Genomic DNA, 13682 nt, shown 5'->3' on the forward strand with positions numbered 1-13682 from the left:
TCCATCTGAATGCATGGCGGTCTGTCAAACTCGCCGCGCTGCGCTCTGATGGAAAAGTCCTACCTCAGCCACTGTAGTCAGTGTTGCCAATGCCAAATTGTGTGAGAGAAATAAGCAGCCAGGTCTATGAAAACAAGCCCAAAAGAAGCGAGCAATTTAAATCAGCTGTTAGAAAATAGCCGATCTACAAGCTCACAACGCGTCTCGTTGTGAGCTTGGAAACAAGCAAAAATACTGCAGAAACAAGCCCCAAAAATCGAAACCCGGCCGCAAGTACCGATATTAACTTTACAGAAAAAGAAGCCCGAAAATCGCTTATAATAAGCGGACATGGCAACACTGACTGTAGTCTGTTAAAAACTCTATGGTCAAAACAGACGATGCCATCGCCAGCATGACCCATGACATTTCAGAAGCTTGTATTACGTTACCACATATGCCCTATATTAACCCAGTAGGTCAGGCCGTGTAGTAGGCCTATATATTAAACAACACAGTGGGACCAGGGCTATAAACGTATTGTGGTTACACAATGTTATTCAGATTCGGAGTCGTTCTCACTGCTGATTGTTCGGACCTCGAGGTGTTTGTTCTGGGTTCTCGTCCTGAGATGGGTCAGTGGGACCCAAACAGATCGATCCAGATGAAAGCGACACAGGTTGTCTTGTCAAAACACGAGCCCTGTCTCTGGACGGGCGACGTGCAGCTGGCAGAGCCCTGCAAAGAAAGTCTGAATCTGTGGTTTAAGTTCATCAAGAGAGTGAATGGCAGTTACGTCTGGGAAGGTAGAATATGGTGTCTTCTTGTCGTGCATGACAGTTAGCCTTGGATCAAGACTATCATTGATTATTTTACCGAGTCTGACTTTTACTTTCGTGTCTATGATAGTCTTGGGCTTCACCCCCCAATTGTAACTGGACATCCGCGCGGAAAGCCCGTACTTTTCCGTACATGTACCAAAAAAAATCATATAAAGTGCTGACCCTTTAGCCCCGGATGTTAACTCAACATTCGGAACCAGTGTGCACTGTATTAGTCAGTATATTTCAATAGATATGTGTTTTAATCTGTGTCGGATTCTGTCGGAAGTTCCCTGTATTCGTCAATGAGCGCATCCGGTGAACGCCGGTATTACTCTCAATGTAAACAGGAAGTAAACGAGGGGGAAAATGGCGCTCAGGCACAGACGCGATTAAAACACATATTTATTGAACAATACAGACTAATACAGAGCACAAAGAATCCGAATGCTGAGTTAATATTTGGCGCAACCGGGTAAGCACCTTATATTTTGCATTTGTACATGTTCGGAGAAATACAGGATTTACTGGTGAAAGTCCAGGACGCTCTGGGGGGTGCAGCCAAAGACTATCGTAGATATACAAATGTCAAAATCGATAAAATACATCTACGATAGTCTTGGTCCAGGCTACACATGACAGTAATGTTTTCGCCTGTAGGCCCGCATACCTCCAGCAAAGGGGCCATGTACAGTATAGAATACTTGGATATCTTTTATATATTCCCACTAAACATCTCACGTAACGAAAAACAAAAGATGTTCTACTAGAAATCATGGGTTGTTATTGTAATGCTTCATTCTAACCTCTTGGTGGCGGTAAAGACACACCTCAAATTGCATAGCTACTTTCTTCAGATTTGATTTGATATGATTTATTTAGCACATGTAAAAACTATTCAAAAAACAGTACACAAAATATAAAAATAAAAGTGCCAGGAGGAGGCAAGAAGCCCAAAGGGCTTATACGAGGCCTCTACCTATGTATAAAAACATTAATAGAACATGATTTGTAGTGATTTCACATGTGATAATTAATTAATTAATGGAATCAATGGATACTTGCTTGGATAAAGAATGCATGACACACATGCTCTAAAGTGCCATACCAGAATATATGACATCCTCTTACAAATGTTCCTTTTATTTTGATAAAAGATAACCTGGTGCGTTTTTTTAACCTTAGCTGGTATTCCATCCTAACAAGTCATTGTGTTAGATAGGAATCCGAATGAAATGTGCACAATGTAAAATTGTTTATTGTGTTACGTTGTCCTGTTATCTCCTTCATACGACATTTAGCAATGGTCACTAAAGGTCATTGTCTTTGTTATCACCAGGCAACGGCCCACATCATGACAGATGTTGTATGTATGACCAGAGAAATGTTGTGGATGGAGTGTACTGCCACCCGATCGGTCACTGGATAGAGGAGACGGGCCACACGGATGAGATGAAGCACACCACTGACTTTTACTTTGGTGTGGCTGGTCAGCAGGCGATGCATTTCTCCAGGTAACTAATTTGGCATGATGGTGTCTGAATATAATTATGCACTACTAACTACCCTAAACAAGTTCAATGTCAGATCATCTAAATGATGGGGGATTCATCTGAGTTCAAGCTGAAGCATCCTATCAGTTTTGTTTGAAATAAAACATTGCATAAGGAAGTGGAAGAGATGGTGAATGAGAAAGAACAGACTGAAGCAACATTGTCCTTTTGAACAACCATGCTAACAAGGTTATGCCAGGTGTGTGTGCAGTACAACCAGGCAGCAAGTGTCTTTACGTCTTCAGTACTTTGCTAATCAGACATGATCTACAGCCGTGGTTCTCAAACTTTCTCATGTCAAGGACCCCCAAATTAATATGTATTTGCCCGCGGATCCCCATCTGAATAGATTTTGGGGCGTAAGATAAGATGTAAATTCTTTCAATAGTATTTCAAATCTTTCACAATTTTGCTAGATTTGTACCTTTTTTGTTGTTAAATTTGCAGATCTACAAGCTCATATAACGCATCGCATTGTAGATATAGATATATGATATCAAAATAAGAAGGGTTAAAGCGGTTAAACTGATTTTTATGATATGTTTAATAATTGAGAACCACTGCTCTACAGCACATGCATCAAATCAATGTTTTTCTGTTAATGATTTCCTCTGAGTAATATTGTGGTTTCCAGGCTGAATCAGCTCTCTTCATCACCTCCCCTTTACATACTGTATTCTCATACGTTCTGTTTTCTCCTCACTTCTGGAGTGTCCTGAAACAGGAGAAACGGGGACCCCCAGGGGTCCTTGAGGGGATTCCAGGGGGTCCCCAGCAAAATGTGTTAATATAGCATCAACATCTATTTGAACCACTTTAACCCTATACTATCTGGTACGGTGCGACGCGTTGTGAGCTTGTAGATTGGCTATTTAAAAAAAATATATATATTTTTTAACATTTAAACATTTAAACACAAATCTTGTATGGGGATCCCTGGAAAAAACATTTTCAGATAGGGGTCAGCTGCCAAATTCAAATTAAGTTGGAGGTCCTTGACATGAAAATGTTTGATAACCACTGTCCTAAAATAATTCCAGCACCACACTGTAAACACTTTTTCACATCATACGTATACAGTAGTGTACTAAACTCTTAACTGACAGAGATCGATGCATCAACGCTCTCCAAGGGAGTACATTATATACGTGTTGTTTGTATACGTGATGTGCTAACATCTATCTAATTTAAACATCTATCAAACATCAAACATCTATCTAATTTAATAATGCTCAAAATTAACGAGGTCCTGCGAGGACAATGTTTTTCTGTGCAAAAGTGGTACGTCTCCTTATATCACTGAAGGAGCCTGCTTTGTCATATTCTTTCTCCTCATCTCTTCCATGAGTTCTATGTTCTAATATGCAACTTGTGTTTTTCAATGGCCTGATAACTTTTATCTCTCCGTATTTAATTACTGATAACCTTTCTCTTTCAGTAGTTTAGATTAGAGAAAAGCATTCCTCCCTATTTCAATGTCATAGTTATGACTTGATTATTGTTATGGAATTTCTGCCTTGTTTAGGACAGTGAAGAGAGACAAGTGAGTGAAGGCAAAAAGCAGACACATAATCGGCTACATCATGTGCATAATGCAGGGCATTGACAGCTCTTAAGGCTCACCACTTTTTCCTTAAGTAAGATTTGTGTGTGACTGACCCACCACTTTTGTCCAGTAAACAACATGAGCTCCAGGTTCACATAAACAGAGTGTTATGGTCCAGGATTTCTCTCATGGAAGCTCTTTCTGTGATTGCTACTAAAGACGGCGGTAACAAGGAAGAACTGGAACTCATACTTGGTTGCACAGCCGTGCATAGAGCGCATCTCCAAAAGCACTTCTGACCATAGTGGGAACCACAAATGCGAATAGTTTAACCGTATGTCGTAGAAACAATATCTCTACCTTTGTGTTTGTGGATCTTTGCAATGGGTAGAAGGAAAGTGAGTCAGAATTGGGTTTTATCGAGGGCACTTAGGCTCTAATGTAATGCATCGCGGGTTCGAGTCCCGTTCCCGACGATCTTTTCTGCATGTCTCTCCCCATCTCTCTCTCCCTGTTTCCTGTCCATCTCTACTTAGACTATCAGTAAAGGCAGAAAAGCCCCAACATTTTTCTTTAAAAAAAAAAGTGGGGTTTGTCCTCTGGGTCACCTCATAGATAGCTCATTTTGTTAGCCTGTGCCAGATTCATTAGACGAATGAGATATTAAAAGTGCTAAAAGACCGTAAAGAAATTTGTCTAAGAGGGATGGAAAACCTAGTCAAGGAGATTGATTGTACACTGTGTGACACTGTGCATATGACACAGCTCTCATCTTCATCCTCTTCCTCATTGGGTTTTATGTCCTCTCCTCACAGAGACTTAGACAGCCATTTGGCTCAGGTTCATAACAACTCAATGAGGTTTGGCTAAATGACGTCACTGCTTTCAGACTGAATGCTCTATTCTACTATTGAAACAGAGCTCGACAGAGAATTATTCTACTATATGAGCCTTCGGCTCCATATATGATGGCCAAATGCGCAGAGCACAAATAGGGTGAAGCGGAGAATGCAAGCACAACACAGTCAATTAACCCACAGTTGCCCTCCTTGCTTAAAGCCCACAGCACTGTGTTATGGTGTACCAGACACAGAAGAAATTAGTTGGAATACCCTTAAGGCAGAGAGCACTCGTCTTGCATAAAAATGAGCATGGTAACCTGGTGCTATCAGGTTTTAATTGGTGTCTGAAGACCTTACAAGCTTTATGTCAACGACCTGTGTTCAGTTGGAGGCACCATGCCCTTGTATCTCTCCTATTAATAGCTTTTTAAATTAGTCTCCCTGATCTTATGACAGTGTCGCCCCAAGTATCATACACACTCAGATTTGTGTGTATATTTCAAAGAGAATTTAATTAACTTACAGGTGCTTTCCCCCATAATGCTTAAAATCGGAGGGGAGATCTCGAGGCCATTCATCCATACAGCAGTTTTATGATATACAATAGGATTCTATTTCTGATAAGTCATACATTAGCAGCTTTGATTTAAATGGTACATTATTGTATGTCTTCATGAGGCTTTTTCTTTGTAACTTCACTTTATTATTGTTATTTTGTTGCACAGTATTTTTGCGGTCCTCACACTATTATTGTATTTTGCGGAATGTACCTGTATGAGTGATAATGTGAGGCATAGAAACCATGGAAGTCAATTTTCTTTGCTTCTATAAGGCCAATTGAAGCTCAGATCATTTGTTGCGATTGTAATCAGCATGGTTAAGGGATTGAGATCAACAACGGAACTAATGTCTAATTTACAAAGGTTGCAGATAATTACACAATCTGTGCTGACAACCCCCTTTTGGTCTCATTGTGCATGTGTGTACTGTGTAAATACATAAAAAGCACACTAGTTGAATTGAAAGTGCAGCCCCATGCATAGACAGGCTCCAAAGTTAAATGAGGATACAAATGTCATGCTAGTCCATACATGTATATTTGAGGGGGTTTCTTTCTCTCTGAAAACCTGATAGCACTACTTAAGTAACTCTATTGTTAACTTTAAGTACTCCATAAAGAGCTGGCTGAATAACAGCTAGACTTTATTAGAACCATAAGTTAGTTGTGTTGTAGAAGGTTCCATATAGCCATATTGTTTTTTGTTATTGTAGTTGTCTTTTACATTGGAAATTGTATGGTTTTATTTCATGTGGCACTCAGTTTACACGCACGCACGCACGCACGCACGCACGCACGCACGCACACACGCACACACACCTCTGGGCACCCCAGCTTGACAGTGTGTCGCGGGTTCGATTCCCGATTTCCATGCAAAACTAGCAGCCATCAAATAGATGGGTGGGAGCATGGGAGAGAGAGGGAAAGAGCCTGATTCACCCACACACTAACCCGGCCAATGCTGGGTACCAGAACCAGGAGGCGCTGATCTATACAGTGCGTTGTCAGCGCAATAACCCCGATAACAGATGTCAATCTGATAAACTGCACCTTTTGATAAGCTGATTTTCTGCTTGTATAATATACTGTAATGCGAATGCTTAAAAGTACACAGCATTGCTTGTCTACCGATATTCTAACAAAATATACTCCTCAGTTATTCACTTTTTATCTGATAGTTTACCGCTATTTTTAGGAGATGAAAACGAGTGTGCGAGTGGTGGAGTCAGGTTATTGAATGCAGAACGGTCACCAAAAAATAAACAGACTGGGGAGAAAGGGTAGATTCTAGGCCAGTCATTTTCCCCCACAATGATATGTACTGTATCGCAGACCAGAATTCCACAGTACTAAAGTACTATCTTTGCCAAGCCACCTTCAACACTGAACTGTCAAACAAATTCACTTTATGCAGCCTGGATGGTGTCCGGACAGTCCGGTATACTCTATATATATATTTGAAATGGATTAGTCTTGTTTGCAGTTACCTTGAAAAAATGTCCCCTTTCCTAAGAGTTCTTTCCCATTCTGCTTCTGTTAATTATACACTTGAGTCAGTTTCTTATGTCAATTTAAGGGAGTATAAATTGGAATCTGAGGCCACAAGGATATTAGCGTAGCATTTAATTGATGGATTGTGGGATATAGTATGTGGTAGTGTTATGCATAGTTTATAATGCATAATAATGTGTTTTATATAGTGTATAATATCAAAGTTGGCATGCATGATTATATTACAACTGACATGATTGCAGTATTTTTAAAAAAATGTTGAAATACCTGATTATCAATGACATGATTACTGATAACAATAATTAGCCAACATAGTTGACATGTATGATTATACAGGGTGTCAAATCCATGCTGCAAAGGCTTCATGATCAAGTCCAAACATTTTAGGATCTGCTCTAAGGTGTAAGCGCTAGATGGAGCTATTGAGGGGGAGCCGAAAGGGTTTAACAGCTTGGTGTCTTAACTGCAAATAATTCTATTTGACAGAGTGTGTGGTAAATGGAATTCCTTTCTTTACCTCAAAAGATTGTAATATTTCGTCGTGATGAAACTCCCTAAAATAATGATAATAATAATACATAGGATTTATATAGCGCTTTTCTAGGTACTCAAAATCGCTTTACAAAGCAGGATAAAAACAACTTTATTATGAAGAACTAGTTGAAAAAGTTAAAAACCCAAAAGCGGGGGCTGGGATTTTGTGTAGGGAATGCGAGTCTGAAAAGGTGGGTTTTGAGTGTGGTTTTAAACGTGGTGAGGGGTGGGGGCAGCTCTGATGTGAGCTGGGAGTGAGTTCCACAGTGAGGGGGGCGGCCACGAGAAGGCCCTGTCACCCCAGGTTCGCTTGTTTGTCTTGTGGGTGTCCAGGAGGTTGGCATCACCCGACCTGAGGGAGGGGGAAGTGAGGTAAAATGAGTTCAGAGAGGTAGCGGGGGGCCTGGTTGTTGAGGGCTTTATAGGTAGTGATTAGTATTTTTAAGTCAATTCTGTGCTTGACTGGGAGCCAGTGGAGGTCACGGAGGACAGGAGTGATGTGGTCCCTGGATCGGGTTCTAGTGAGCAGAATTGTGTACGCACTGTTGTTTCTTGAGAACCTTGGTGGTGACGCCGTATAGTAGGCTATTGCAGTAGTCGAGTCTGGAAGTAATGAAGGCATGAATGAGTGTCCCAGCAGCAGTGTGTGATAGGCTGGGACGAAGGCGGGCAATGTTGCGAAGATGAAAGAAGGCAGTTTTAGTGATCTGGTTGACATGGGACTGGAAGGAGAGGGTGGGGTCCAGGATGACTGAGATACCTTTATGAAACCAACACTTCCAGAGGAAGCGTGATTTATCTATACAGAGCCTGGGATTCAGGCAGACCATTGACGATACAGTAAGTGAATTTGGGACAAAATAGCATGTGATTCTGTGGCTAATTTGGCTGTGATATAAAGTAGTTCATGGGTGTAAGAAGGGTGCAAATGGCGTTTTAAAGATGTCTCTCTCCAGGGGCAAAGACCACTGTGCCATATGCCTGTGAGTGAAAGTGTAATAAAAAGCTAGACACACCAAGGCCTCTCGTGACTACTGCAGTTGTTTGAGGGTTCATTATGGGACGTTTGTTCTTCCATAAGAATTTATTACAAATTTAATCAAATTGTTTTAAGTAGTGTGGTGGCATTTGGACTTGGGGAGCCTACAGCAGATTGTTAAATTTCAGAGCAATTCATTTAATGACGTATGCCTTCATTTAATATAGTTTGCCTTGCCCCACATAGAGATATATATAATGGAGACTTTTGCCGCTACACATTACAGCGTGCAGTCTGTCCAGTAGGGAGTGACAGTTTATTTTAATCAAATCAGACAATATACCAAGATATTATCTAAGGCTTTTCTTAGGCCAAGCAAAAATGCCTGAGGGATTGAGGGATTTGGGACTATATGGTGTAAGATGAAGAGACTCACTTTGTCCAATTCAATTTAACTTGAAATGGATGAGAAAGTTTCAATATTTTGTAGCAACTTCCTCCAATAGTTGTACAACAGTACAGTATGCATGTCATTTTGGTAAATGACACACACTTTGTTCAAGTAAATGAAGCCCATTCTGTTCATTAGATGCAAGCGATTCAAAGCATTTCACTGAGGGCAATTATACTTGCTGTATACTATTTGGACTATACCTGTGAGAACAGAAATTATTATTTTCAGTAGTGCATTTCCATTGGAAACAACTACTCTAAAACATTAATAAGGGAGAAACTTCAGAAAATATAAGATATATTTTAAGGAAGGTTACAGTGGGTCTTACCTGTACTTTGTAACCTTACCATACTTATTTATTTTCCTCATTACAATCCAGCATTATCTGTACTATTATCTATTAACCCCTTGTATAAGATATTGCTTTTATTAGCACAGTCTTGCGGAAGATGTCACACCAACATTTCTTGTACTAATTGCTTGTACCTGTATGAGTGAGTGAAAAATAAACCCTCTTGATACTTGATTCAGAAGTTTAGTCCTAAGCAAAACATGGATAGTTGGAAGTTTCTCCCAAGATTGCCCTGTTAAGAGAGCACTGGACATACCTACAATTCTTTTCTATTTGGATTGGTTGGAGAGTGTGAAACTTCTCCCTTAATCTACTCTACAACCTATTCTACAAACTACAATTAAATGTCTGACACTTAGTTCAAAGGATTTAGGACAAGGTTTTGCAATAATTGCAATAAAAGGCCGAAAGCGTGGCAGAGGCTATGTTTTGCACCCTGTCTGTCCGTCCGTCCGTCCGTGTGTCCGTGAACAGCTAATCTTCGGCACCGTTGGCAGCGAAACTGCACACACACTCCCTGGGTGCCAGAGCAGAACCTCTCCCCCAAATTTTTCACATCGGCCTGTAATAGCGCCGCCAGGAGGCCAATTTTTGCAAAACAAATTATTTGATGTTACTCCTACAGATTGTATCCATACATCACGCAAATCTCTATAGTCATGTTATCAAGTCGGATCTGTCCAATTTTTCATATTCCATCCTGATTGGCTTCCAAAGTTTGCAGGATTGGCCCGTTTTGAACAAAATGCCCCAAATCATGAACGCAGCGTGCGATTTCCCTGAAAGGTTGATTTTTGCAAAACCAATTTTTGGGACAAAATGCCTCAATAAAAGGCCTAGGAAGAAATGGCACCCTTTTCACATTGGCCTATTATAGTGCCACCAGGAGGCCACAATAACCTACCTGACCTGGCGGAAACCTGTGCTCTGAGGAGCTCTTTTTCTAGTTGATTATACAGTTGTACTTGGTGAAAAGGCTCTGCTCTTGAGCATTCCAATGAATTCAAGAAGCTTGCAAGTGATCTCTACGGGAGCGCAACGAAACCATATCATCAAAGACATCATCTATTAATATTAAAACCATAGCAGAAAACCAGACATAATTAAGATACAGCCTGAGCAGCATTCATGAACAAATATCAGTGGGAGGACTTTAGGGTGGTCGAGTTAACACAGCAGCAGTGGCTTTAATAATTAGCAGAGTAAGAGTGTGAGCTGTCATATTAAAAATGAGATGCTGGGACTAATGGGAAACTTCATTAGTGGTGTCTAAGGAGTTTTGAGTAATCTTAAGATGAGCTGTGGGTAACAGTGCTCCGAATGCGTCTCACCGAGTGGCTCAGCAGCAGTTTTTTAGGAACAACTCTGAGGTCTCCTGATCATAGCCAACAGTCAATAAGCTCAGAGAGCTCTCCATGGTGTCACTCTGGGACAGAAGCAGTTCTTTCACATCGTTTCCTTTTATGTAATGTCCTCTGGCTGTGGGGGTTATGCATGCTAATGCTGTAAGTGCTAAGTAGAGCCTGCAGCAGACCAGAGTGACCACAGAGAAAGTGAGAGGGGGCTGAAGTCAATAAGATATAGTTTCTCAAGAGACAGACGTGTTAACTCTCGCCTCTCACAATTTTCAAATGCTTCCTCTTACCCGTCTAAATTTCAGAAGCCCTGAAAATGAGTATTAAAATGGGCGGGACATTCGGTATTTTACCCACGTCCATTTCACCTGTGCAGTGCAAACAAATGAATGAGTCAAAGCCTAGCCACGCAGCTGCTTAGCAGAAATGGAAATTCAAAAAGATATTTTTGATTCAACTCTTTCTGAACTTTGCAAAGTTAAGAAATGGGAAGCTGTCCTCTTGGAAACATGACAGCTTCCTTTTCTCAACTTTTACCGGGTGGACTTGCAGACCGTCTCTGGAGCATTCGAAGATTGTGGAAGAGATATGCTGGCTTGAGAGACAATAAAATATAACTGCAGGCAAGCAATGAGGGAGGGCAGGAGACAGATGGATGCTGGCTTTTCTGATAATATTGTCTCTCCGTTCACAAGTATTTGATTTGTGAAAACAGGCCACCTTGCCCGTGGTCTGTATGACAGCGCCATTTAGACCCCCTCCCCCACACACAAACTAATCATTCATTGTTGTCACCCTCCAGGGTGCTGCCACGCGTGTGGCTGGGTAGCTGTCCACGGCAGGTTGAACATGTCACGTTCAAATTGAAGCAGGAACTTGGCGTCACTGCAGTGATGAACTTTCAGACGGAGCGGGACGTGGTAAACAACTCTGAGGGCTGCAAGCGCGACCCTGGAGAGGCCATGACACCAGACACCATGATGTGCTTGTACAGGGACGCAGGCCTGGTGTATGTGTGGATGCCAACGCCAGATATGAGCACTGAGGGTGAGGAAAATGAGTGCATGCTTTGTCCTGAGAGATGTGTTTGCTTAGACAAGGCCACTTAGAATGGTAATCTCTGGTAAATACAATTGCAGATAAAAGTCCCCAAAGATCCACATTCATGGTTCTAAATAGTTGAGGATCAAAATGATTTGAAGGAAAGCATGGGCTAGCAGATATTGGGAAAACATTGGGGCAATTACCGGGTCGAGTAGGGGCCCTGAGGTGGGATATTAACTGTGTCATTCACTTGCAAAGCTTTCTATGATCAAGTTGTTGAGGTCAAGTGGTTGTCGCTGTCCAGTTGGATCAAATTCAGGATTTTATTTTTTTACTTTTCATACAGGCTGTTAGCATAAATGTTGCCTATAATAACATAACAAACATAACAAAATAGGGATGGTAAGTTGAAAAGTGGTTAAAGGTCTCCTCACGTTTCATGGTCCCTTGTCTCCATCTGCAGGTCGAATCAGAATGCTTCCTCAGGCTGTGTTTTTGCTAAACGGTCTCCTGGAGAATGGCCACACGGTCTATGTTCACTGCAATGCCGGGGTTGGAAGGTCAACCGCAGCTGTGTGTGGCCTGCTCATGTATGTCCTTGGCTGGAGCCTAAGGAAAGCACAGTACTTTGTCACTGCGAGGAGAGCGGCGGTTTACATAGATGAGGAGGCTTTAGTTAAAGCCCAGACTGACTTCATCCAGAAATTTGGACATCTGCGATCATCTCTCTCTCCAGAGATATGTTGAGTTGATGCTGAATTGTCACGTAATGCATGTTCTAGTGCTTCTGGAGAACAAATACACTACTTTGCACTGCGATCTGCAAACGCAATTTAGATCAGTGGCTTTCATAAGTGAGTTGATTTCCAGATATCCAGAGACAGTTCTGCTAGCTGACAGCAAGCATATACTGTAGGCAATTAATCCTACTGTGTTAGCTTTTAGCTATGGGAAATACTCTCTGCCATTTAGCATATAGGCTGTGGTCATTAATTGCACAACAGGGGCCTGTTGAGAACAATATAGCTGTAAATCTAAGAGCGTGTCTGCAGGCATTAAAAAGGACCTTTTGTTTCAGCCTTGTTTGTGTAAATCAATGAACAGAGCTGACATTTTGAAAAGGCAACTTGCATTGATGTTGTGCTGATTCAAAGGGTGAACATTAATGAATGAGAGGGACTCACAGCCAGATGATCAGACTGAGTAAATGTAACTGTTCTCACAGTTCAAGGCGCAGGCCGGGTTGGCAGACAAAGGAATTCTATACAATTTTTCCACCTGCTACTTTTTAGCACCCAGGTCTTCTTCTAAAAGATTATTCATCCGTCACCAATGCTTCTGCACCATGTCAGAGAAATGTGCCTAAGCATTGTGCGGCAAAATGTAATTTCCTTCCAAACAAATAAATTCTTAAAACCAAAACGCAGACTGCTGTGTCTCTCTCTTTCTGTCAGAGCAGATATTCAGCCTCAGGGATTGAGAAGAACTAAACTCCGCCAAGCTACCAGGGCGTGATAGCGGTTCATCTTTATTCATCCTGGAGAGGATTTTTCTGCCTATCCGCTTAGCCAGTTGTTTTCAAGCTTGCACAACATGCACACATTGCAACCCGCTGTGAGCTTATGAATCTGCTACTTTCCCTAATTTTGGAAGATTTGTAAAAAGAAAAAAAGAAAAAAATACATTAATTAAAATGTAGTAAGTTTGCTTAATACATTTGCATGCCGGATGTCAGGTGGTTAAAATATATATATATTTAAGGGTAAAAAATCTGCCTCTATTGGGAAATGACTACACACAAAGTTACTGATATACTAAAAAAAAAAAAGAGACAGTTTTATATATTGTAATACAAATCCCAATGCACACCAGGACTGAAACTGAAAGCATACCAGTGTGCCTCGGCACACCGTTTGAAACCACTGCTTTAAGCATTAAAAACAACATAGCTGATGGACAGTTTTGATGCATACACAATGAGGCATTAGATTATGCTGCTTATTGGCAAATTCAGAATTTGGGCTTGTAGGACTTATTACTGAATAAGTATGCATAGAATACATTTTTAAATCTTTGCCCAGCGTAAGAGGATATTAATGTCAGTTGGAAAATAAAGAGGGATAAAGTTTCTTAGACTTATAATTAACTATTC

The 13682-nt window shown here is 41.0% G+C and overlaps 1 protein-coding gene across 2 annotated transcripts in view; it reads left to right on the forward strand.

The window, feature by feature from the left end:
• The window catches only part of LOC311063425 (laforin-like), a 30830-nt gene extending 17838 nt beyond the window's left edge, over positions 1-12992 (forward strand). Inside the window, exons 1-4 of one of the 2 annotated variants that reach the window (XM_084082884.1) lie at positions 510-785; positions 2140-2314; positions 11289-11533; positions 11994-12992. In XM_084082884.1, coding sequence (XP_083939010.1) covers positions 533-785; positions 2140-2314; positions 11289-11533; positions 11994-12277 — 957 coding nt within the window. In that variant the 5' untranslated portion in view covers positions 510-532 and the 3' untranslated portion in view covers positions 12278-12992. Of the gene's footprint in view, positions 1-509; positions 786-2139; positions 2315-11288; positions 11534-11993 lie in introns of those variants that run through there. The other variant, XM_084082885.1, reaches the window with a different exon arrangement.
• Positions 12993-13682: the final 690 nt, after the last annotated feature.

The sequence above is a fragment of the Gymnoscopelus microlampas genome, assembly GCF_963454915.1.
Source record: "Gymnoscopelus microlampas genome assembly, chromosome: 16".
NCBI lineage: Eukaryota > Metazoa > Chordata > Actinopteri > Myctophiformes > Myctophidae > Gymnoscopelus > Gymnoscopelus microlampas.